General features: G+C 39.7%; 1 protein-coding gene across 3 annotated transcripts in view; it reads right to left on the bottom strand.

Moving 5' to 3' along the window:
* The window catches only part of fat1a (FAT atypical cadherin 1a), a 77,112-nt gene extending 50,129 nt beyond the window's left edge, over positions 1-26,983 (bottom strand). For 2 of the 3 annotated variants that reach the window (XM_044347336.1, XM_044347337.1), the window contains exons 1-3: positions 25,080-25,226; positions 20,177-23,458; positions 5,803-6,117 (exon numbers count right to left, since the gene is read on the bottom strand). In XM_044347336.1, the coding sequence (XP_044203271.1) occupies positions 5,803-6,117; positions 20,177-23,458; positions 25,080-25,119 (3,637 nt within the window). In that variant the 5' untranslated portion in view covers positions 25,120-25,226. Of the gene's footprint in view, positions 1-5,802; positions 6,118-20,176; positions 23,459-25,079; positions 25,227-26,731 lie in introns of those variants that run through there. The other variant, XM_044347338.1, reaches the window with a different exon arrangement.
* Positions 26,984-27,638: the final 655 nt, after the last annotated feature.

Raw genomic sequence — 27,638 nt, 5'->3', positions numbered from 1 at the left:
AGGGGCAAAGAGGCAACACAATGTATAAAGAAGTTGAACATCCACAAAATACAAATTTTGAAAGACATGCTACCGCCTACAAATATTGTTATACGGTGGTCTACTCATTGTAGATCTGTACAGTTAATTTTTAAAGGCACCTTTATACCTACCACATCTTAAGTGAATGCATGTATGGTTCAGTTGAGTAGGTGAGAACACCGTAATCACATTTTGATGTGCACCAACAAGAGAGACCTGGTCCATTTAACAGAAGTGTCTCAGAGCACTTTCACATTAACCTTTAAGCAGGAAACATTTTCAATGTAAAAACTTTCAAACTAAAACACTGCATACTGTAGGCTGACTGTGTAGCGATATGTTGATGTCTGGGACAATGTTTAACCTGCTCTGCTGTATGACTGCATGTAAGCTTTGGTCTACCTCGTGTGACCGCCATGTAACACTAACAGATTTGTCAATACACTGTCTTCCATAGTTCTGCATTCTTTTAACATTGTTAAATAAAAACTATATTTCAAAATAATGTCTGGAGGAAAAAAAAGACAAACTAATCAATAGTATTATTAAAAGATGACTTTAAAATGTGTTGATGGCACAGAAGGTTGTCATGGTTACTATGCTTTTCTTTTTCTTTCTTTTTTTTTTACACCAAACAAACAGGTCTACTGGGCCAAGTCTTGCATGTTTACTGCTTTTAGGCCATGAGGTGGGTCACCTAGCCCGTAATAGTTTTATATTTGCACATTAATATATCAACCTTCAATTTGCATTCCATAAATCCTACTTATGCAGTGGCGCTTTTATAAGGTTGAGAGGTCAGTCGATGTTTATTCATGCCTCCTTTTTGAAAGAATGCCATCTTCAAACTGAATTTTTGAGTAAATCATTTTCATATTTTATTTTCAGGTGGAAGATCTCATAAATTTTCTTAATGTCTTCAAATTAGGGTAAGAATAACCATAAGATTCAATGAAAACTCCAGACACTAACACCACCAAGACGTGGCAGTCATTCTCTTTGAAAAAAGAAATCCACAGTCTTGAAAAGCTAACATGCTACAGTAGTCCCAGGTCAGATTTGCTTAACCAGAAAATACTGTGGCTGAATTGAGGTCTTAAGAGGAAAATCAGTTATTTTTCATTTCCACACTTTCTTCTCATAATCTCTTTTGAGAGCTGTGACAATTGTTTGGCCCCAAATCACCGTAAACATCAGGAAGTTGTTGGAAGTATCCATTTCCTATTTCACTTCCCCTGATAATGGTTGGAGCATTGGTAAACCACTGATAACACCAGTGTGTGTGAGTGTGTGTGCGTGTGTGTGTGTGTTTTTTCTCTCAAACAGAGAAGGCGTTACTGAAAGTTGATATGAAAGCCATGAAAGTAGATGATTTGCAGCTGCAAATCCCAGTGGCTATGAGCTGTACTTGTTTTCCCCTACCTTTTCATTCAACCCCCAGGATGATAAATGCACATAAAACCTGTCGGAGGTATCCAAGCTTGCCAAAGCATTACCCACGGCATTCCTTTTCACTTTATGACAATGAGCTGCTGGCTCCAGGTGGAGGAAAGGGATGGGCTAAAATTGTTCAATACAGCTGTAAGAATTCACCTGAGTGTATCTTTCTTCATTTTGGTTCAACCACTGGAATGAATGCTGCCATTAAAGGGCAAAAACAATCAGGTACAGACAACCATGTCCTATTAAAAGCATGCTCTTGTCAGTTATAACTACATTGTTGTCTGGTGACGAATACAGATAGGCACTGTTATTATAGGGTAGGGTTTTCAACAGGCTTTAGGTGTTCCAAGCACAAATCTCATATATCAGGTCAACACAGACTAATGATAACTCATTCTATAAATTCAATGGACAACATTGGAACAATTAGCGAAGTTTTAGAAAGTACTAATACTTGTAGAGAAAGGTAGAAAAGGTGCAACAGGATGTAGAGTAATGAGAATTCAGCGAGATAAGATTGCTATCGTAGTGATCTTTGTTCCAATTCTCTCACCCCGACTTAGACATTAAGAACTTCCTCAATGCATATGTGTGTGTGTGTGTGTGTGTGTGTGTGTGCGTGTGTGCGGGTGGGTGTGTGCGTGCGTGTGTGTGTGTGGGTGGGGGTGATCTGACTACACGTTCTGCTTGGTTGTCCTTTCCTAACACAAGCATGTTCTGGCATAAGAGCTCTGTGCAAAGTCCAGTATGTCGTAGCACAGTAAACAATATTTCAGAGGAGAGAGAGAGCGAGTGATTCACCAGGTAATGAACACTGCTCACTCTTCCACAGAAAAAAAACGGGCATCTCATGTCAACAACCTCAAACGAACTAGCACAGAGCTTTGACAACTCCTTTATGAAGAGAAAATAAAACTAGACAGCTGGTGGGCTGGCTGTCTCAAATGCAGTATGTGTAGAAAAGACATCCTTTTTCTAAATGTACACCCCAGTAATAAACAACCTTTGATTACTCTACAATACAACTAACTGGCATTTTACAGAGCACATACAATTATGTATCTGCCTGTCTCACACTGCCTCACGTATCCTGTTGAGATCTGTTAACTACAAGCCTATGAGGCTTTATCCAGGAAACAATTCTCCCCAGCTGCCAAGTAAATGCTGAGGAGCCGGGAACAACTGCGGTCAGGTCTGTGGGTGGGATGAGATCTGTGCCACCACACAGCTGAGCACTGGTTCATCTTTTAAAATTTCAGAGCCCAACAGCATTATTCAAATTCGCTGATCTAATACTGATTTAGAACACACAATTCCTATCCAGCTGACTGGCACAATTTTCACCCCATACAGCTCTGCCTTGTTTTCTTCTCTCTCTTCTCCAATCCTTTCAAGGCTATATCAAGCCGTTAAGTTCTGAGCTTTCCAATGTTGGTATTGCTGTAGTGTCTGCTAGAGAAGAGCTGGCCTTGCACACTAATGACAAACTAAAGTCAGAGAACAGCCAAAACAGCAGGACTTGTTTACTTGGCAGAAATAAAGTAGGCCTAAGCCTTTCATCCTGGGCTTTACTGAGCCAATGTGGGTCTGTGCGGAAAAAGGGCAACCATCGCCACCCAAGGCGTCAAGCGAAGCCTTCATATGTGTTTGAAGCTTGACAGGCTGCTTGGAAAGCAGCACAAGGCCGTAGCCCATGATAGAAGGCTAGCTAGTTAGCTTGGAACACATGCCTCCGAAGCTCCAAAACCCACACACAAAACATAGGCCTTAACGTCTTTTCCTTTTTCCCACCCCTTTGTAAAGCTTTGTAGATATGCCAAGACAGGGCCTATGCTTCCAATGCAATTTTAGAACATGTAATTACAGAGACTTGCATGTAGTAAATTTAAACATTTTCAAAAACCTGTAATATGCGGTGAGAATGTCATATTGAGTTGATAATGTGGAGAGATAAAGCCTATTTTGATCTCATTTAATACCACGGATATAAAAACTAAAACATCATTTGTAATCATGCAAGAAAACATTTATTCAAATTCTGACCTAAAAAGAAAATGGCTGCTTAAATGTTGCCGTCTTTTTAACTGGCACTCTGCATAAATCACTGTCTTTTCAAGTAGTCATCTACACTTGGCTCCCTGTTTTCTCTTCCCTCCTACCTCTCTACCTCCACTCTCTGCCGGAATCTTCAAAAACAAAAGACAAAAGAAACGCAAAAAAAAAAATCTAAACAACTGTGATTTAATGAAGTTCTTTGTCCAAACCACTCGTTGTTGAACCTGACGCAAGGGGCTCTGGTGTCCCACTGATAAATGTTTTAGCATGCTTTGATATGCATGAATGGGTCTTATCCTTATGCTCAGTGTCCTCTATATAACCAGTTTTCTTTTTTTTTTTCAGAGCTCTTCTGACGCTTATAAAAAGAAACCACGTGAAGATACTGCCCGTTCTACTGTAAAGAGGTTCTGCCCACAGTGGACTTGACCATAAGCTTCATAAATACTTTGTAATCCTAGGAAGTAGGAAATATTTACTTTAGATATGTGGGCTAAAAATAGTGCATTCAAATGGTGAATATGTGGTGTACTAGGTTTATCTTGGACATTAATGAAAATCCTGAACAAAGCAGTTACATCTAGATCTGGATTAAGAAAATGTATGAAAAGAGAAAGTATAAATCCTATTTAGTTAAAGATCTACTGCTTTAATGTTAACATTCTTTTCCAGCTATGGCCCTATATTATCACAGGTTATCTATCCATAGAAGGGCAAAAAAAAGCAGAATATATCTTGGAGACACAAATAATTGAAAAGATATTTTCTTCACACCTCAAAATCTGCCTACATTGTTAAAAAAGTGTTATGTATGACTGCTTTTTTGAAAGATAAATATTCGATTTCCTTTTTCAGCATCCATATCAGCATATGTAAGCTGATCTCATCATGCATGCAGACAAAACACCAACCTTATGTGTCTGCATACCTAAGGTTTTCCTTCTCTTTATAATTTATTTTTTCTTTCTTTTCCTGTTCATTGGGGAGTGCCCAGCACTACTGCGAGGCTTGTTTGGGAAGCATGCTACATGATGAATCCTTATTTGGTCAGAAAATTCACATTGCTACTTCTAACAAAAATAACTCTGGCTTGTTGATGTGACTACCTTGGGAAACTGGACCACACACGTCAGTAAGGACAAATTGGAGCAACTGTTTCACTACCCTTTCCTCATTTCAGTTTAATGAGCACTTGCATTCAAAGCAATAAGAGACTAGTCTCTAAGCTAGGTAAGAAAGGAAAACAAATTCAGTAATTGGCACTTTTACAGACAGATACAAAGTTTAACCATCTCAATTTGCTTCTGTGAGCTACATATGTTGGTCAACATGGATGTTCTTGATTTGTTATATATTTTGATAATCAGTCATCAAACTTAAGAGCTCTGAGTGGATTTAAAAATGAATGTAGAGCGAATTATTCGATGGAAACAAACTAAATTCTGCATCCCACAGAGGAAAAAAATCTGTAAATTTGAAGAAGGGCTCTGCCTTTCAATGGAGCGTTACAATACACCTATTACGAGTATTTTCTCTGCCATTCAACTAAACATAGCCTACTCCAGCAACTTTATAAGGACCCAATAAAATATTAATCATCACACCATTTCCAGAGTACCAAATGAGAACACACTTTAGAGTGTTAGAGTGGAAAAACCCCTGTAGGCTCAACCCACTCCCGTCCTAGGTTAAAATATTGTCTTCACACTGCTCTTCTTTGTCACGAGAAAGGAAACATTAACCTCACAGAAGCTCATAAGCTAATCAGTAATGCACTACAGTATATCTCAAAATCTGCCCCCAAGTCTCATAGGATAATTCAGTAATAATAAGAACCCTTCTTTGAGTTTGTTTGACACATTTGTTATGTTTTAAGTGGTTGATGCCCTTAGAAATTTAGCCTGAAATGCCACATGCATTTACCTCATCTGTTCAACCTTTATATGCATCAGTCAGTTAGTAAATCTAAGTTGATCTCTGCTTACATGAAAAGCAGGAGATGTGACCTTAAGACTGTAAAACAAGCTATTGTAGTTAATATTCAATTGTTTGACATATGGTGAGATACACTGAACAAGCAAAAAGGGTACCTTTCAAAGCTACACTCCATGAACTGAATTTTTTGTAGTAGTTGTAATTTTCTTTCTCAAGCTGGCGGCCATATTCAAGAATAGCATTTGCGCTGGAATACAATATAAGCTCATGACTCAGAGCAGAGACTTCCTGCTCTGAGGATACAATTTGTGGTAGCACGCACTGCTATCCCGGTAACAGCAATCTTACCTGTCCTGGCGTTAATAGCAAAGAAACCCTGGGGATTGCCGCTGGTGATCCTGTAGGTGAGTTTATCACTGGCCTTGGCATCTGGATCAACTGCTTCTATCTGGATGATGGACATATCTTTAGGGGAGTTCTCCATGATAGAAGGGTAGTAGACAGGTTCTGAGGTTTGCGGTGCATTGTCGTTGACATCCTGCACTTCAACGTAGACCTCAACAAAAGCCGAGAGCGGCACCACGCCACGATCCATGGCATAGACTGTTAGCCAGTAGTGAGGTGTGGTCTCATGATCCAGCAGTTCTTGTGTTCGAATAATACCTAAGAGATGAGAAAGACATACACAAACTCTTTAGTCTCCATCAAGTCAGGGAACATTTTTATGTGCAACACATGACCTGAGTCTCACATCACTTCTTGCGCTATCAGTCATCTCTGTAATCAATTTCTGGAGATGAAGAGAACAGAAGCTTGTACAACAGCTGCCCCTGACCAGGCAGATATAGAGGTTGGTTGAAGAGACCTTGACTGAAACATGTCAAGGTGGTGTATTAACAACAATCAGTCAATGCCTCCTGTTTACATTTACTGGCAGGGATTTTTTTTTGACTGCCATGTGGGGACTCTAGCCTTCAGCTGAGCAAACAAAAGAGCTCTCAGAGACATGCGAGTTGTAGAGGTTGACAATGGATAAAATGGAGGAGCGGAGGATGGGTAGATTCAGCAAACTGAAAGAACTAAAAGGTAGTACATGAAAATATGTGGCTAATAGAATATAGATGGAAATGCAGTATGCAGCAGGGTTAAATAGCACAAACGTGTTTTGTGTAAGTATTCCTCAATGCACTAAGGCAAAAACTGTTATACTCATGAAAAAAGAACAGGCTATATGCTTGAAATCAATTAAGTACATTTTATTGACATAAAACATATTGGACACAGATATTCCTGCATAACCTGAAAATATACCATCTGTTGACACTAGTTTAGATGTTTAAATGTCTAAAACTGTTACTGCCAGTCTTTCTGAGGAAAAGCAAACAGCAAAGTTCACAGGAGTGAATTTGCTTTAGTGCTTTTCATCTACACCCGACCCCACTTACAAGCTCTCACCAGGTGTTCAGTAGGTGCATTTGCACTTTAGGAAAGGGATAAGTATGTGTGAGTGTGTGTGTACATTTCCATTTGTGTGTTTAAATAGGTGTAAGGGTGTTTCAGTTTGAGGGATGTGTGTTTGCTTGACAAAGGTGTTATTCATGTGTTTACATGCAAACAAATGATTCAACTTTAACCGGTCTAATTACTGATCCTGTCATATATACTATTTGACTTAAATCAAGAGTAACATAATCTGATTCGCTGTCCAACGTCTGACACCCAAGATCCATTTCTTCCTGTTTTTTATTCTATGCAAGGGTCACAAAATAAACCTGATGCAACATTTCCATATGCAATTTTGTTATCAGTGACATTTACATCAGTTTCCATCAACATGAGGACAAAGTTCCCCTGTTTTTCTTGTCTTTTCTCATTAATTTTTTTGTTACATCATTCAAGATGACTCACTTCTGATTATCAAACAAAAGGATAAAGCAGGGAAATCAATTTACTGTGAGGCATGTGAATGCCATAATATAGCAGATATCCTGATTGGTTATTCACTGCAATCAGGTTATAGTGTGAATATAAACATACTGATTGAGGCTACGTTTCAAAATGCCTTCCTTTTATTTCTTTAGCAGAGAGAAATGTACTGAGGAGCGGGGATAGAACAAAAGGCAGGGTTCACAGAGGACAAAAGTGCTTCCAAAAAGGAGTTGCAAGTAAATGCAGCAACAGTATATTATTTGGATAACTTGCTCATGAGAGGTCACATTATTTAAACAGGCACAAAATATAAGGCAGTGAAGGGCAACATAAACCCAAAAATATCTTCCAGACTGTGGACACCTGAACAACCTTTATAATGACAACCATTTCCACGTCTGTGTTATTTGTGATACCTGTATAACCTTTATACTGCAATTGAAATGTATGACCATATTTGATTTTATTATCATCCGAAACTAATAAAAGTGAATCGTTGTAAAGGCACACCCGTATCATTACTGGATATGGGTGTTGAGTCTGGATCTGTGACACACTTACAATCACTGCTGTCCAGATAAGGAGCCTCCACAAAACCATAAGAACTTGTTCTAAAGGTTGAAATAGTTTACATAGACTCCCTCTTTGCTGATGCTGCCTTTGTTCACTCACTGTAACTTGATGAACTGCAGTGAAGCACTGTAACTGAGAGCAGCCAAATCTCTTGCCTTGGGTAATGAAAGATTTCTCAGAAAAGAGATAACACTCCAAATGGCTTGTCACAAAATCCTCAAATTTAACTTGGGAGGGGAGTTTGGGGGTACAGCTCATTTATTCTCTCGCCCTGCTTTACTTTTGCACTCTCATATTTCCCTGGGATCCTCTCGTGTCATTAGTCATTAGTAGTACAGCTCTCTCAACTTTGCTTAAGGCATGTAATAAGAATGGTAGCCAGGCAGGGGAAAATAGGTAGCTCCCAAACAGACCGGGACCCCCACCCGCCCCCTTTGAGGTATCAAACCAATACCTCAAAGCTGATAACACATTGAGAGAGAAACACAACCAAACATTTGGAGAAGTCTCACAGTGACATTACCATATAACACAGTGGTTTGATTGAAATAATTCAGAAACAAAATAGCACTGTAATGACTAATTTCTGATCTTACTGAAGCTAACAACTCACGGTGAATAACAAAGATTGCTACAGGAAGAAGAAATGTGCAGGAAATTGAAAATGTTAGACATAAATAGACAGAATTGAAGATAAAAATGAATGAGAACAGTAAGAAGGGTTCGGGTGATGAGCAGTCGTGTGCACACGCACACGTGCTAATAAGACAAAGTACAAAAGAGAAGAGGAGACAAACGGGAAAGTATGAGACATCTTTTGTGCTTCTGCCAAGGAAATGCCCATGCTTGAGTGCTCATCTGTTTGACTGGCAGACACCAGCGTAGCAGAACAATTCCACCCTCACCAGGATCAAGCTTTGTGCTCACAGTTCTTCACCTTCTTTCTATCACCATAGAGGAGACTATATATTTTTTAAAAACTTGCAACATGAAAACAACTGCAGCTGTGAGAGGAATGTTACTGTCCACATTTTGTGCCTTCTCAAACTAAAGGTCAATGCTAACTTATTTCTAACAAATCTTTATATTTATCTCTGAGGAGATTAAAAAGAAACCTTGACCTTAAATGTGTATATATGGAAAGCTTTCTGCCATGGCCTTTGGCTGACTAACAAAGCACATGAAAGATAAATCTGAAGAATTTAGTTGCCACACCCATCCCATATACCTAGCCTACCCAGTAAGGCAGTAGAAAAACCTGCCCTTAGGCCACAGGAAAAAAAAACAGACCGTGCAAGAGCCTCCGCTAGATTTGCTTTCCGCTTTTTTTCCCTTGCTCTTTTCTTTTCCCTCTGGCTTTGTTCTTCAAAGTTACCTGAGCACAGTGGCAGAGCAATAGAGTCTTCAGACAGCTGAGGGATTTTGAACTATAAAGACCAGCAGGTATTTTATGTGTGCTCTTCTAAATCAACTCCCTGCACAGATACACAATGCATTTACTCAACTTACAGTCACAGTAGAGGAAGAATTAGCCAATTGAATTGAAGAGGTTGAAATTTGTTGTTGAAAAGCTGCTGGAAACTGTCTACTGCATGTATGTCACAAGTTGGCCAATGAAACAACTAAGAGTACTAAAAACGAAGCCAATTCAACATACATTAGTACTTCCTTGTTCGTTCTGCAGTTGAAAAGTCGGGGCTTGCTTTGAACTACCTCTACTAATTCCACTCACCCCTACCCCACATTCCTCAGCCTTCTCAGGCCTCTAGCTCACATGCTTGCATAAACTTTCTCAGTGCTTTCTCCCCCCTTCTCTTTCCACAGCCCTGGCAAAATGCTTCAAATTCCACTACCACGTTGTAGGGCCTGGTGCAATAGAAAGAGTCCTGCACTAAGCTTCCTGTTACCCAGCAACTTAATATCACATCACCCCAAAGTTCCCAGACATCTGTAGCTGAGATCCGTGCTTCAAAGACATTAAGCCTGGTGGCAGCCTGTTAGCCTGAAACTCTTGAAAAATTCTAAAGTATGGCTCAAGGCAAAAATACCTTTTGTTGTTGTTATTAAAGGCATTGCCTGAAGCACATTATTGCAAATTACAAATGTAATTTCAAATCTCCCTGGGTTGCATTGTGATCAGGTGTCAGGTGAGATATGATACATCTGTTTTATGCCTCACTCTTAATGGGTCGTATATTGAGCTATAGTTTGTCAAGTCAGTTAATTCTGATAGCTATGGCAGTTACACCGTGCAGTTAGCAGGTGTAAACATTCAGTAACAACTAATGTTAAGTGTATATCTCCACTTTTGTTATAACTACGTTAAATTTGAAACTACAAAAAGGTGGTGAAACGGGCTCCGTTATTTTAATTTTCATTCCCGGTCTTTTATATTGGGATTAGATTTTAAACAATCGGAAGTGGTCTTGGTCAGTGCTCCCAGTTAACCTTCTAATCTTTTCATGTTACATTTTCATGCATAAAATACTGTAAATCTATTGCTATGAACAGGTTTTAAAGTAAATACCAATGCTCTCTGATACATACTGTATTAATTCTTCTGTTTTTTTTTAAGGGCACACAGGGTAGAGGTCTCTGAGATCATCATAATGAATATACAATGTCACACAAAAACCTGAATTTCTTTTGCAATAATGAAAATCTTGTGTCTAAAGAAAACATGAAAATTGTACACTGACTGCATGTGAGCAGTGGAAAGAAACAAAATCATTTGATGCAGTTGTTACATGTCTGTGATACATGACTGAATGGGTTTTTCTTTTCTTGTTTTTAAAAAAAAAAAAGCGTATTAATTCCAGTTGAGATAGCTTTTGGGATTTAGCTGACAATACAAAGCTTCCATTGTTGCTGGGAACAGTGTTATTTCAAAGGCCTTTGAACGGGCCTCAGAGCAATACTTCTTGATTCAATATCACAGTATTATTTAGGAGCAGTTACTATACCTCTTAGCCCAGAGGAGCTGACAAAAGAGCCTGTTCCTCTGATAACAGTGAGAGGAAGACAGAGTCCATCTTCATTCATTTCTACACCCCCAACCCTCTCTCTAGCTCTACATCCATTTGGTTGTCAATCAGTATTCCCATTGTATACAATAACCTCTGCTGACATACAGAGGATATACTCTCAGCTGACCAAAAACCTCTTACAGTCCCAACAAAGAAAAGAAGATGGCAGTATTTAAAGGAATAATTCCACAATTTTGGAAATATTCATCATTTTCTTGCTGAGTGTTAGATGAGAGGATCAATATCGCTCTCATGTCTGTACGGTAAATATGAAAATACAGAGAGCAGCCGATTAGCTTAGCTTAGTATAAAGACTAGAAAAAGGGAGAAACTAAAAATAAATAAATGTTGGTCTCATAGATGTAATCTAACAATTGTAGCTGCCATTAGTTCATCTGAATGTTAAGTGAAGCTTCATGTTTTTACTGGACAGAACAACAGCACTGCTCATGGCTCTATATGCACAGATATCACTACTTTTCAATAAATATAAATGTATTAAAATGAACAGATCAGTCAATTACATTTCATTTAATTTAATTAAGCTACATGATTTTATTATACCTACACTACAGACTGAATAACATAATTTACTAAAGCTCTCTGTTAATGAGCTGGACAGTTCCCCAAAAGTGAAGCCAAAAATAACCTCATTTAGCTGTAATATAGCTATAATAAAAATCATGTAGCTCAATAAAATAAATTTAATAAAGACTGCTCAAGGTTTCTGGCCAGAAATACCAACATGTTCACCTTTTCTAGCTTTAATAGACTGCAGACTGGTGTAAGAACACTACCCGCTGTGCTGAACACAGGTTCAGATGGATCACCTGTAACACATATGTGTTGTATTTGCCCTTTGGCACACTGATACTCACATTTAATAAAGGATATTGACATTGGCATTACTGTTTACTGTGCGATCTTTATTCCGCCATCTTGAATCTCACGCCCCCCCCCTCAGGTTCTTGCTGGACTTGACTGCGTCACTACACAATGGTGTCCTGTAATGCACATACTGTTCCAGCTTTGCACTCCCTTCTCGTAAAAGGAACAAAGAGGAAATAATAATAAAAATGTTCTTTCGTATGAGAACAGACCAATTCCTCTTATGTAAACTTTATGAATATATATTGGACTCTTCTTGAACACATAATATGCCTGCAACTACAAACTTAACTTTTAAGTTTTCTTTAAGTGGTCAACACTACCGCTGTGTATTTGAAACCTGAGTCAAGGATGTAAACAGTGTCTTTGCCTAAATTAAGGATGACTTCAACAAAATACTGGCTGTGTATATATGAACAATCAACATATATGCTACATCGAATGGATATTTTACCACATAATCAAAATGCAATATCTCTTGGTGGGAACAGGTTATCACAGTAGCCCTTAATGACTTTTTAGCCTTTTTATTTTTGAATGCCTGATAAGGCAGCCATTCGTGTACACCCTTTACAGAGTTTACAAGTCAAGGACTTGTCTCGGCCTGATGGTGCGGCAAAATCTTGTTGTGTAGCCAGGCTGTTCCTGTTATTTGGCTGTTATTTGAGTTTTACTCTTTACTTTTTCCACACATATGTGGAAAATTATTATGCTATTATGGAATTACATCTTCATTTTCATGTTTACATTTGTCATTTTAATATAGTCTGCTATAGGCTTCCACAGGCCAGCTCTGTAACTTGTCAGGCATCACACAGCATGAAATTGGCTGTAAATGCCTGAAATAGTCACTTAAATTTGAATAAAAGGATAAAAGCATGTCAGTATCTCTCATATTTCTGCCATAATTTAGCAGAGAGGACCCTTGGTGAAGATGCTCAGATGTGTCTTTGGGGAAGATGCTAATGTTTTCAAAAAATCACTGCTGTTTGTACTACTTAATGCTAGCCTGGGAACCAGACAAATCTGCCGATCTCATGTTTCATTTGCCCTGGCAGATGTGTCTGGCCCCTCCCAGTCAGACAGATTTCCACCCAGCCTGGAACTGGACAGGCCAATCACAACCATTTATCTAATATGGGGTGGGTTTGATACGATGACTGACAGTCTGCAGTCTAAAGTTGAGAAAAAATCCGCAGAGCTCATGAAACTCAGATAAAACGGTCAAACAAGGCAGCACTGATCAAATATGAACCAAGATTAGGTTGTTGAGAAAGTTTGACTTGGGTGCCATGTTGAAAAAAGACCAGTCAAAACCAAGCACCGCCCAACTTGCATGTCTCAGTGCTAGGTCACGCGGTTCGATGCTCTAATTGGTTGTAGGTTTATCCATTTGCGTCCATTTTGGTCTGTCCATTGATAATGCCCTATGGACATCAAAAATGAACTGAAAGGTTCCAGACTAATATGCATTTGTGAATTAGTCTGGCAAAGCCACGCTAACTTAATGCTATACATTGCCATTTAGGGCAGTATTTCTGTTTGGTACCAGTGGTTTGCAAACCAAAGCTAAAACAGTAAAATGAAATTCGTGAAAGTTTTAAATAAAATACGGTACTATAACATCATTAAGAACCTCCCCACTAAAAATGTTATTTGCAGTACATTCACGGGAGTATAGATCTAAATCAAGTGAGTATTAGTATGACAAGAATTAACACACAATGAAGCACGTCCTCTGCACAAGACAGCTCTAAGTTTCTTTAAAAGATTTAATGGACTGACAGGACAACATACTTTTAACTAGGGACAGTGTGTTTTTCATTTAGCAACCTACAATCAACTTTGTCCCGCTGCACATTCCTGGTTCCGTCTCCACAGTAACAGCACTCAAGCAAAGACTATTTGGAATCATGTGCCACTTTGCAGTTCCATTTTTATCTTAAACTTATAGGCGCTGAATAGAAAATCAGGGACAAAGAGCAACAGTTCTCAGTTTTAGCACATTATATTTGATGCCAAAAGACATCCATGAACAATAACTACTCTACATCTTTTCATAATTGTCAAAAATCAGTTAACTTCAATAGCGAGACAGTAGAAAAAGAAGTGGATAATTTGTGGAGATGAAAAACACACTAATAGGACTTTCTCATTATGCATCAAAGTGTTTCATTTGCTTTCACAAAGAATGCTTTCACAGTACGGGCTGCAAACAGCTTCAAGTGAAAGGGCAATGCATATATTATCCAACAAGAAAGGGCAATGCATACATTATACAATCAGCATCTGTGTCTCATCTAGAAAGAACACTCTTTACTCTGGTCACCTTGTATACTGGATAATTTCACTTCAAGCTGAGACACAACTTGCTTTGAACACATCTTCAAAGCAAGTTGTGTCTAACTCCATACCATCACCACCATAGCAATCTAGCCGTCAGTTACTCATTCCTTCCAAGTAGGGACACACTAATTGATTGTCCTGTGACCTGCATTAGTTGATTTTCACTAAAAGGATAGACGATATGGCCCAAAATGTATTTCATAGTATATTGTACACAGTATACTAAATAGATAGACTGATTCATCTAGACATCTATGTACCTACTGTACATATGTAAAGGATAGACAGGTATTACTGAGGAGTAATGAACATTTCTCCACATTTGAACAATAAGGCTTAACAGAGTGTTTTTGTTAGGGCTGCAACAAACAATTATTAGGGATGTCCCGATGAAGTCCTTTAATACTGGGTATCTGCCAATACCCAGTCCAATATAATACTTCTATTTACCTAGATGTTAATTAAATACTGTATATATTTGATATAACAGGTGTAGCTTATTAAATTTGGTAAACCTTATTTTTCATGAACTGGGCTACTTGGTCCAAATACTGAAGGTCTTGGTTCAAAACGATTAAGATATAGAAATTATATGAATGACAGTTTCTCTGGGAAACGTGACCCCTGAAACATGTGATTGGCTAGATCATTTTCCAAGACACATCATCATCCACATCTCTAACAATTATTTTAGTTATTGATCTGATCTGATCTGATTGATCTTTCTGCTGACAATTTTTTCCATCGACTAATCAATTGATCAACTCATCTTTTCAGCTTCAGAATTTTTACTGCATTTATTTTCAATCTTGCAAACAACATCCTCCCTCCCTACCACTTGTATTATGCAACAAATTTGCTGTCACTGCTCTAGGACTAATTTAATAGAGGTGTTTGGCTTCAGACATTCTTAACTGCAGATTATTAAATAGCATTGCTCTCTTGTCCAAAAGAAAAACTAAACTCAGTGATGTTGATAGCTTTTCAATGTAGTGAGTGCCCAGGACCCATATGTGGTCAATTGAGTGAGGTCAGAGGGCTCATTAACTTTTTTCACCATCCTCCTAGAGCCATCGCGAAATACAATCTAAGCTGTCCTGAAGTGAATATGGACCATCCCAAATTTAAAGTCTTTGTTTTTCTACATTATCATTAGTTAAAATCATTCAAAGTGACCTTTAACACGAATAAAACATCGTACAATTGATTAGACAATCAATCATCAACCTTTTTTATTAACATTCATCTGAAAAGATTAGATTAGAGACTAAATCAGTTACACCACAAACAGGACTCTTCCACTGTAAGGAAAATTAATGAAATAAAAACTGCTTTCAAGGAGCAGAAAACTTTTAGCTGTGGTAAGTATAACACATATATTGATCCTGATAAAACATTTTAATGGTCCTCTCTGTCTAAAGAGTACAAAAGTCCCTCTTCTTAGTCACTTTAATAAATCCAAATCTCATGTACTGTCAACATCACTGTAAACTAGACCAAATCATTCAATTCACCACTGTCCCAAATCATTCAAGTCAAACCCTCAAAAAATCTTTAACCTAACATCACTCCATCCTGAAACCTGTGATGAAGTCAATGTTTAATCTAAAAGTGCCAAACTGTCGACCCGAAGCTTTTGACCAATTAAGGATTAACTTCCTGATTTGCACAATCTCCCTTAGTCATACCAGACGGTAAAAGGAGCGGCTGAGATTGACACTAAAATGAGATTAGCTGGTCCACATTGAAGGTCAGTACACCTTAAGAGAGACTGGCCAGGCTAGACTAACCCATTGTTGCTAACTTCAGGGCTAACCCCCTTCCAGCAGTTAGGGAAACAACAGACAGGACTTTATTTGTCTTGAGAAGCTGCAACATTTATAAACTGACACACTGCAGCCTGTACTGTACATTCACTGCTAGATTGACAACTTACTGCCAGCCTTTTCTTCTGCTCTACTCATATTCACCGTCACTTTTCTGCCGCTTGCACTCCCTCAACCACACACTCGGTCTTAATAGACCTGTGAGTAAGATTTAGTAGAATCTAGTGGTGAGTTTGCATATTGCAATCAAATGAATACACCTCCCCTCACCCTCCCAAGTGTGTAGGAGAACCCACAGTGGCTGCGAAACTCGCAAAAAATGCGAAAGTCCCTCTCTAGAGCCAGTGTTTGGTTTGTCTGTTCTAGGGTATTGTAGAAACATGGCGGTGCACCATGGCACGTTCCGTGGAAGAGGACTGCTCCCTATGTAGATATAAAGAGCTCATTCTAAGGTAACAAAAACATGATTCTTATTTTCAGGTGATTATATATAAATTAAAAACATACTTATGAATATTATATTCCATTTCTGCCAAGTCCGTTCTGCTAGATGCCACTAAATTCTACATACTGCGCCTTTAATGGAGCTACTCTACCAAGAGTTTACCAGGCAACAACACAGAGGTTGACTCTCGTTTTGGAACAGTGCTACACAGAGGCTCCCAAATGCTATTGATTTCCAAATGAATGGATATTTGGTGTTATTTTTGCATAAAAAAAAGATTTTTTTTTTGCCTCTTGTTGGCCTGGCGGTCCATCTGGCCTGTATGATTATAAGGAGATACTGCTGTTACTCATTGGCAATAAAAAAAAGGCTTGCCTGTTTTATCTATTTGTTGTTTCCTTATGTTAGGTGTGTCAGGTTGAATGTGAGTCAAGCATACTTTAGGAGTAGAGACTTGATAAGTCTTGTCATAGTGATAAGCGTTGTTTCCTTGCTAGCCTATTTCAACTGGCAATAGAAGCTGACCTAAGAGAGGTTCATGTGAATAAACCTGAGTACTACTGCAAGCAGTTATTGGCAGTGTTTGTGTATGTTTTTTTCTTTACATTATTTTTCTGATCTTACCCTTTGTATATCATAGTTAACTCTATAATGGCACATACTGTATTTCTTTGACTATATTCAATTTGAGGGCATTGTTCCAGGAATCACAACTTTCTTTACTCCTTCAGACCCACACACAGTGTGACACACTTTAGAATTAATTCCCAGTCATACTGTAAGGCAAATAACATTTTCTGGTGCATGTGCAGTTTTGGTGGATGTCCAGCCCAAGAGTGCTAGCATCTTTTAAATTTGTTTTCAATTGTTTTAGAGCAATAGCTTTGCAGCTAAAAGAGGAAAAGGGTGAAAAATGTTATTACATCAGCCAATTGCCACCCTGGCTGCTTCAAAAATAGGCATCAGCCCTTGAAAACCAATATTGCTTGACCTTTAGGGCACCACTAAAGCTGTAGGCAGCCACTTAAAGCATACAAGCTACCGTCGCAGCACAGGTTGTTGGGGAAAACGTAAACTAGTTGTTAGTGAAGGAACTCAAACATCTAGCAAACTATGAGATGCATACAGACATTTTGGTCCCCATAGGTAAAAAATCACTTGATGATTAGAGCATTTTTAGACTACAGCGAGGAATGGTAAATATAGGCTAGTTCACAGCATTGAAAGAGGCCCAGAAAAGAGTCTTGATAAGAGTAAGTTTAAATTAAGATGGCACCGAGCCAGTGACCACAGAGCTTTTAATAACACTGAGAATGTCTGGGCAAACAGTTGCCATGGACTCCCTCAGCAGTCTAACAGAAAGGGAACCATATCTGGAGTAAAAGACTTTTTTACTTGGAATTGATGGAAATGAGAACAGGATGGCATTCAATAAACAGCAATCATAGACACCACTTTTAAATTTAACTACCATGTCTAGCAAACAAACAAATAACTTGTTTGTTCCATGCATGGTTTGGAAACGTCAGTCAAGTGGGTGGCAAGCACGGCCTGTGTGCCTGTTCTAAAATATATACTTTGTTCAGATTTGTTAGATACACCTACTCAATGAGATTCACTCAGTGTCTGCTTGCATCAACCACCAAAAATGCAGCACTTTCCACAGCAACACATCGTTACCCACAAAGTAGTATTGTTGTTACTGTGTGGCATATAGTGGATGCCAGTATAAGAGGAATAACTGAGAGAATAGTGATTTATATTGTGGTGATCGAACAAACACAGCACTATATAACACAGATAAAGACTTTGCAGTAGACTGATGTACTCTTGCAACAACTGCAGGGGTTTAAGATTACAAGCGTCAAGTAAAACAGGACTTCAGCAGTTTTCCCTCACTCATTCTGAAAAATAAATTCCCTATCTGAAGGTGTATGACTCTTGGCATTTTTCCTTACACCACTTTTTCATTTGTTTTCCAATTTTAAACCATTTTAAAACATTTTGGTTAGGATTCACAACATGCAGCTGCAGCACTGAGTATATAGCCGGGTGTGCACCCATGTTTATATTTTCCTTTTTAGAGGCATAATACTCCAAATGCATATGGTAGCCTAACAAACCGCACCCTCCATCTAGTGAAATCTTAGGAGGGGCATTACCACCTTGGCTGTATTTAGTTGTCTACTGACCTCAGATGTAATCCATAATAACAGGACCCAACCTAGGACAATCCTATCATTGCACCTCCTGATAATCACTTAATATAGGCCTCTGGGATTAAGTAGAAGATCAGACCAGGCTCCATGAATCTGTACCCTACACAGGATTATGAGTTAGACATGGATGCCAGCGGCTGGCTTGCATGTGGTTCCATCAAGACCAATAATGTAGTACGGCAGACCATCTTAAATCTATGCAAAATTCTGTCAATTTACGAATGTAAATAGGAAGGAAACTTATGTAATAAACAACACAGAACAACACTTGTAATCCTTGCATGAATGCATGAGCAGTCACTGGTTCAAGCTTTAAATATCCCAGCATATCTGTTAATAAAACAAAACCCTAATACAAATCAGATATTCAACCATTACCACAGAAACAATCACAAACACACCACAGATGACACGCAGCCCTGGAGGATGGATCGGTCATAAAGGCGAATCTCCTCATGCTAAATTTACCATGCAAAAGAAAGTATTTCCCACCAGATTCACAGAAGAGACTTCCTGTCAATTTACTGAATAATTCACATGCATCTGATTTCTAATAAACATTAAACTAATGATATAAACCCCTTTTACAACAGGAAAAGTCAGCAGTAGATTTGTAATTGCATTTCCAGGTTTCTCATGTAGATATGAACCTTTGAGGTTACATGTGCCAAGAGAAATCAATGTATTATGCATTAAGTTTCACAGCCTCATTTAGACATTAAATATGTATACTGCAGAGAGATGTTTAATTTCAAATCACATTAAGCCACCCAAGAATGTGGTTATCAAGTTTAAAAAGGAGTACAGCAAACGAAGTCTAAAACATCCAAATCAGGTGATTGCTGGGTTTTGGGTAGGAACTCCTGGAATTCCAGACTGCTTATTTTGAGCTAATTTGAGTCAGCTGTTAAAATCATTCTGGGCAGCTGAGAAAGTATTAACATATTTTCAGCAACATAATAAGAAACCCGCGAGCAAATCCTGTCCGTCAGTACAATATGTCAAATATGCTGTTCTAAAAACCATTTTTTTAAAAATGCTATTAGAATATCTTAACCTGAGGTCAAATAAATTTGACTATTTTCCAAATTGAAACTATAGAGTGGAGTATATGCATAACTAGAGTATATGCAGTCATAGCATGACTGGAGAAAGAGAAGGTGAAAGAGGAGGTGAGATCACTGGGAATCTTCTTCGTTCCACAGCAACTACTTAAGAATGTCCACACAGGTCTAAGAGACAGCTGTTCCATCTGTTCATGCCATCAATTCTCCCAAAGAAGAAAAATGAATGGAATCAAGAACCTTACCCGTCTCCTGGAAGACTCCCTTACCTCATTGTTCCATACAATGACATGACTGAATAAACTCTGCATAAAACTTTCCTTATGCAAATTGTTTCAAGCTGATGCATGCGTATTTCAGCTTTACTTAACTTTATAGTGACATTGAAAAAAGAGAAGAAACTCACCAGTTTCCTCATCAATGGTAAATATCCCCAGGCCGGATCCATCTCGTATGGAGTATCGAATCTCTCCATCTTGTCCTTTGTCCTCATCTTCGGCTGTTACTGTCATCACTGAAGTCCCAACAAGTGCATCTTCTTTTATAAATCCCTTTTCCACAAACGATCGGAACAAAGGCCGGTAGAGATTTTCGTTCACATCAACTACGTCCACCTCAATGAAACAGGTTGATGACAAGGATATGGGCTTCCCTTTGTCTTTAGCTTTTGCAGTCAGATTGTACACCTGTCTTGTCTCATAATCTAGGTTCTGCACAATCCGCACAGCACCGCTCAGTTTGTCTACTTCAAAATTCCCATCTCCGTTATCAATGAGGCTGTATCGTACCTGACTGGAGGGTCCAATATCAGGGTCATGAGCCTCCAGCCACATAATTACAGTACCAATAGGAAGGTCTTCCCTCACCTTCACACGGTAATTAGGGGGGACAAATTTAGGCGGATTATCATTCACATCTTCCAAGGTGATCTTAAGTGGCACTGTGGACACTAGCTGGGGTTCATTTAATGCCTGGTCACGTGCCGCAATCTTCAAGACATAAACTGGATGGAGCTCACGATCCAGCGGCTTTGTCACAGTCACCACACCAGTCTCCTCATTGATTGCAAAATGATCCGTGCCACCCAAAATCGAATACTTCACAATGCCATTATCTCCTTGATCCTTGTCTGTCGAGTCCACCTGGATAATTTCTGTACCAACAGGTGTACTCTCGCTTATTTCAACAGAATACGAATCTTGCAAAAATTGAGGGCTATTATCGTTGGCATCTAGGATCTTAACATCCAAGAGGCGTGATGAGGATTTCTGTGGTATGCCAAGATCATAAACGGTAATGTTGAGCGTGTAATGGTCTGTTGTTTCCCTATCAAGAGGAGAATAAACCAAAAGCCAGCCTGTTTCCATTTCTACTATGAAGCGGCTTTCTGTGTCACCTCCTGAAATAACGTACACTAGTTTCCCATTGAAGCCACTGTCTGCATCTGTAGCACTCAGATGGACAACCCGGGCCCCAACTGGGAGGTCCTCTTTAACTGAGATAATACTTGGGAAAGACTCTGCAAACTGAGGAGCGTACCGATTGACGGAGGGAATGTCCATAAAGTTGTCATCTGGCTCAGTTTGCGTGTGGATTTTGCTGCCTTGTAGTAGCTTTTCAGCCAACATAGTGGCAACACCGGTTTCGACGCATTTTAACTGGACAGGCTTGCGTGCTGTGATGACAGTTATGTTCATGATCATTGGCTGAGTCTCGTGTTCACCATCAGTTGCGATGATTTGTAAACTATGAAAGGACACTTTAGCTGCTTCTCCCTCACTCAGCGTGTGCTTCAGTGAAAGTACCCCAGAGTTTGGATTCAGATCAAACAGATCAAGATCATTCCCAGCTTTAATATTGTACCGTACTAGCTGCAGTTCATCAGCATCAATGGCAGACACTGTTGTTATCTGCTCTCCCACGCCGTGATCTCTCGGCACAGTGACTTCACAGTCTACATTTTCAAACAGGGGGTTATTGTCGTTCAAGTTATTTAATGTTATGGTGACTGATGCTTCCACCTCTCTCCGGAAAGGGGATCCCCAGTCTGATGCCCTGACTCTCAGATTGTAAATCCTTGGCATGAGCTCATAATCTAGGACCTCTGAGGTACTGATGACACCCGAGAAGTAGTCGATGACAAATGGCTGTGGGCTCATATTGGTAATGCTGTAGGTCACATAGCCATTCTCACCTCTATCTAGATCAGTGGCTTTAACCGTTACCACACTGGTCCCAATGGGTGCATTTTCATCAACAGTGGTCCTGTAAGATGTCTGCTGGAACTCAGGTGCATTGTTATTCACGTCAATCACATCAATGATCACTTTTGTCGCCGCTTTTTTGTCACTGGTGATAACGTCCAGCTCAAATTGGGATGCAAAATCAGCATTGATTGGTCCTGTAGTGCTGATTAAGCCAGTATCTGGATTGATAGTGAATCTGTTCTTGTCAGATTTGTGTCTAAAAGCATATTTTAGCTGTGGATACTTTGGCACAGCTGTTACCATAGTGACAGGTGTATGAAGAGGGGAAAATTCACTCAGATTGACTCTGTAAATGGCATTTTCAAATATAGGGGGGCCCACTTTAAACTGTGCAGAAGTGACATGTACCAATTTAGCAGATGAAAATTGAGGGGGGCTTCCTTTGTCCTTTGCCTGTAAAGTGAGGTTGTATCCAAAGGGCTGGCTGTCCCAGTCTACATCTTTGACTGCTTTTATTTTATACTCCTTGCTCCCAGGGCTGGTTCTTATGGCCTTGAACTGCTGAAGGGGGTCACCAGCCACAATACTCAATGATGCTATCTCTCCATTTGGTCCCTGATCATTGTCCTCTACTGTCACAATAGCATAGGTGGGGTCATGGTCTGCATCTGAGGGGGCCAAGGTTACTGCTGTGATTACAGGTGCATGCTCATTGGCCTGCTCCACCCTCACGGTAAGTTTGGCCATGCTACTGAAGCCACTGCTACCGTAAAGTTTCATCCCTCTGTCCACTGCAAGGATCTCCAACTCGTACAGCTTCGTCTCAGAGTAGTCGAGTTTGCCGGTCAGTGTCACTACGCCGCTAGTCGGATGAACAGCAAACATGTCCGTCCACTCTCTAAAACTATAGTAGTATTCTCCATTCGTACCAATATCTGCATCTGTTGCTGTGACCTTGGCCACACTTGTGCGTATTGCCGTGTTCTCCGGCAGAGAGATGCTATAGGATGTTGGCGAGAAGAGAGGCCTCAGATCATTGGTGTCAAGTACCTGCACCTTCACTCTGGTGCGACACTCCAGATTGGTGCCCCTCTCTGAAGCTTTAACAGTCAGCATGTAGTGGTCTTTAACCTCCCGGTTCAGAATGGCTGTGCTGCCTCCTTTGGTCCTTATTCGCAAAAAACTGAAATCTCCCAGCAGGTAGTCCTCTGCTTTGAATAAGTTCTCATTGTCTCCAGAGATGATTTTGTACCGTATCTCCCAGGTTGGGTCTGTGATATAGATCCCCATCTTGGTGTGACTCTCTAAGTATGTCTTAGCAGCAGAGTTCTCATATATGGTGGCATTGTAAACAGAGTGGGTGAATTGCATGGAGGCGGCCCTCACCATCCGTTGGTTCCCTGCGCAGCCACAGATGAGCGGCAGGAGCAGCACAAGCAGTGAAACCAAGCGCTTCCCCATTATTGTACCGTGATCTTCACCTGGAACGAACAAAATTATGATTAGTTACATAACACTTTCTCCCAGACAAAATAGTTTAACAAACTGGATTTGTGGAGGCAATTAACTGTAATTACAATTAAACTGAGCGAACAGGCAAATTAGATCACTATCATTATCATCTTGAGGAGATAGTCTAAATGCTGAAACTCTTATTCCTTTCTTCGCTGTGCACTTTCCCAGACTCCTTTAAATGTCATGACAAGTGATGGTTAGGCTGATAAATGTCCAAATAGGTTCCATGTGGAAATAAGATGAAGCAGAGCAGTCAGTCAGGTGACAAGATCTAAGCCTGCACTGCTCCCCTGTCTGCACACTGCCAGATGCCAGCCAGCTATGTGCACTTCCTAACAGCAGAGCCTCATTTATCCAAACATCAGCTTAATGAGCTCAGACAAAGAACTGACAATAAGAGAACATGTGAATTTAATAATTTCCTGTATGCAAAAAATATATTAAATGCAAGACTGCGTATTTAGTACTGCTTCCTTTTTTCACTTGTATGGAAATGCATTCATTTTCATTTCTGGTCACCTACAAATAATTTAAAAATATAATCTTATTAATTAATACATTATTGCACAGGTATCAACAACTAACACAACAACTTAAAACGACACTGGACTTTTCTCCCAACTACTGTTGCACAAAAAGATAAAAAAAAAATCTGCCTTTGCAAACCAAGCACAAGTATGCTCATTACGATCTCATCATCGAGCTACAATCACGGTTAAAACTACAGCGGAGATGATTGTGAAACTGTTTTAAAATTGCAGATTCATTCGTTTACAGCCGCTTTACAACGTCTGAGGCTCTGTGTGGGTGTCCGCACAAAGACAAATAAAGGCAAGTCGTTGCTATGTCTGCGAAGGAGTCCTGTGTATAAAACCCACATTATTTACTTTTGGTGTGTCTAAAGGACCCGGACAGAGGTTAGTTATTAATGTTTTATGTGGGTTTAATAAGTGACAGAGTCTAGTTCAAATTACCTTAAATCTGAAACTATCGCCTGCAGGTACAAAAGAACCATCTGCTTGTGTGCGACCATTGTAAAAATTCATGAACTAAGACCAAAAACCTGTAGCATATTTGCATATATAACGAAAAAAAGATTAAGCGTTTACTAAATTCCGTTTGCATGCACCCTGTTACCAGCGACTAGTTTTCACAATGCAAAAAAGTTAAATGTTTCAAGAAAATAAGTTATGTGCCTCCAGACTATTTCATTTCTAACCCCATCCCCCAACTAAAGCCATTCACCTCATGAAACGATGGCAGCCGCGCGCTAGGCAGAAATATGCTTAAAAAAACACCACATATCTTATCAACATAACACAAAACAACGTATAAACTAATGTCAGAATTAACCAGACACATTTCAAACCTCCGTGCTAAAGAAAACGACATTTAGCGTTCAGTTTCGTTGAGGATAAACTTCTCCAAAGAGGTAGAGAGAAAGCAGCGGCGGTTGGTTTCTTTCACAGCCCCGCAGCCCACAATAAACGACCTAACCTAACTTTTTTACACGTTACAGAGATGCCGAAGCTTAACCGCTGCTGACTAAAAAAACACCACAGAGTACAAACACGCATCTTCACATACCTCTTCTATTATTAATCTCGTAGATTGGGAGGTTTTGCATGTAGTTTGTGTAGTCCAAATCTCGGCATGGTAATACGTGGACTTCTCTACTCTCCGTTACTCCATCTACCACCACCAGGCTGCCTCTCTCTTCTCCCTCACTGCTTCCCTTTCTCTCCCACACTGGATCTGCTCCGTATCTCTCCGCGCTGCGCACGTCCGGATCTACTTACCGGTAGGCAGAAGGATAAAACCTTTCCGCTGTGAACCCGTAAGACCTGGGCACTTTGATTCTTGGTGGCTACATTGTATATTCATCTGAAATATTCTGAAAAAAGGCCAAGTGTTGTGTTTCACTAAATCGGATGATTTTTAATCTAGTAGCCACCGTTTCACCTATAGCCCCAAAGTACCCTATATGGGCTAAAGGGTTTCATTTTTGTGAAATAACTCGTTACTAAAACTTCATAACATATGTATCCATCTCTTAGAGCAAGTTAACTACGGATAGTGACCAGCAGGTTATTAACTATTATTAATATTTTGTCTAAATTGCTCATTGTGATGCAATTGCGCATATGAGACTTACTAAACAATTTCACGCATTTTTCTTTCTGACATTCTGTTTGTTATTTTTATAACCTAAAATAGTTTAAAATAACATTCATTATAGTCCCCTTCGAGGTTGTAACAAAGGGCAAAACCTTGCCCTTCCTAAATGGGACTAACCGTAATCCAACATTCACCTCTTCAGCTGCATCCTAAACCATTTATGCGCTCTAAAGAGGCATTTTGTGAAGGGAAAAAGGGTGCGTTTTGTGTGACCTCCAGCTGCTGGGAGTCAAACAAACAATATAAAAATATTTTCAATTAGACAGTAATTTATGCTCGCTGTGCTGAAAAATGACCCGTGAATTCACATCATAATTTTGCTGTCAGCATAAAAAGGTGGGTAAACTGTATTTGGCAAATGAACGCAGTTCAGGGCATCCCTGATGATGATAAATAGACTAATAATACTTGCAAATGCAAACTTCCCCGCGCGTGTTGTTGCATTTTATGTGTTTTACATCAGTTCTTGAGATAATCTTCTTCTCATTATTCTTAGTAATGTTATTCTTTTTAATAGGCTGGCTTAAAACACAGTGCCCAGCTGTGCGTCCCAGTCTCTGTACTTTGGCATTAGAGCAGGGTGACTGATGGTGGAGGCACATTCGCCATGAAGGCGCTGATCCCACCAGCCCCCCTCCTTTCACAGTCATCCTGACTGCTTCTTTAGACCTCTAAGCTGCACTGCCTCCCCTCTTCAGGCACACAGGAGTGTGGCTGCTATGCGATTGATGGCGCTGTCTCACTGCTCTTGCCCGGACTGCAGTCATCCAGCTGGTGCGCCTGCAGAAAGCTTGTGCTGCATGCAGCTTGACAACTTGTCAACTTGTACTGCCCCTGACTGTTTCTGTGTGTGAGTATGTGTGCAGGTGCATGTGTTCCAGTGCGCTAAGCATGTGTATTTGTATATTTGGTTGTTTGGCACAAGTCAGACAGAAAAACTCACTTTACTTTAACGTCCTCTAAAATATGCTTCGAGTTGAGCACCAAGTTTTGAGAGTATTTTTTTACCGTCTTTATTAACAAAACAACGAGTCAATATAATTTCACTCAAGTCTACTCACCAGACCAGCTGGATGACTGCCGGCTGCCGCTCCAAACTTCCCTTCACATAAATCCTGCCAGTTTCTGGTAAATATTTTTGGCGAGCATCTCGCATATGAGGGAGGCTTCTGTTTGAGTGAATCCGTCACTTTATTCTTCCTCAGTCCCTCACAGTTTCAGAGCTTTCTGTTCCGATCCGCTCAAAGTCTCAGTCATCACACATGCTGGCTTGATAGAGCTGTAGGCTATGGTTTGCCTCGCTCCTCTCCTCCACAACGGTTCAGGTGGAGTTGCACACTGTTGCCGCCTTTAGGTGATATCGGAAATATCACAATCCTGACAGGAGCGCACAAGATGACAAAAGAGTAAAGAAATGGCAAAGTCGTGATTTTCTTGCTCACAGTATTCCCGTCCGTGCAGGCTGAGGAGGGGGAGGAGTGAAAGGAAGTCGCATATACAACTGGTGGGGAAAGTGAGGTATTTGATTAGCCTATTAACCTGTCTGTTTTTGTTTTTGCAGTCTGCTTATCCAATTATTTGTCACGCAGATAAACCTACTTAGTCTAATAATTTAATTTAAATCGTTAATTGTATGTCTGATGCATATTTTCTCCTTCAGCATAGGAGAGAATGGTGCATTTCTGAAATAAACACCACAATTTAAAGGAGCAGTGTGTAGAATTTAGTGGCATCTAGCAGAATGGACTTGGCAGAAATGGAATATAATATTCACAAGTATGTTTTAATTAACATATAATCACCTGAAAAATAAGATTTTTTTTCGTTACCTTAGAATGAGCCCTCTATATCTAGGGAGTGGGTCCTCTTCCACAGAGCTGGCCATGTTGCACCACTATGTTTTTACAGTAGCCCAGAATGGACAAACCAAACGCTGGCTCTAGAGAGGGCCTTTTGCGTTTTTCGCAA

This window comes from Thunnus albacares, chromosome 3 (assembly GCF_914725855.1).
Source record: "Thunnus albacares chromosome 3, fThuAlb1.1, whole genome shotgun sequence".
Classification (NCBI taxonomy): domain Eukaryota; kingdom Metazoa; phylum Chordata; class Actinopteri; order Scombriformes; family Scombridae; genus Thunnus; species Thunnus albacares.
The sequence above is the reverse complement of the archived record's forward strand: the minus strand, read 5'-3'. Positions and strand labels throughout refer to the sequence as shown.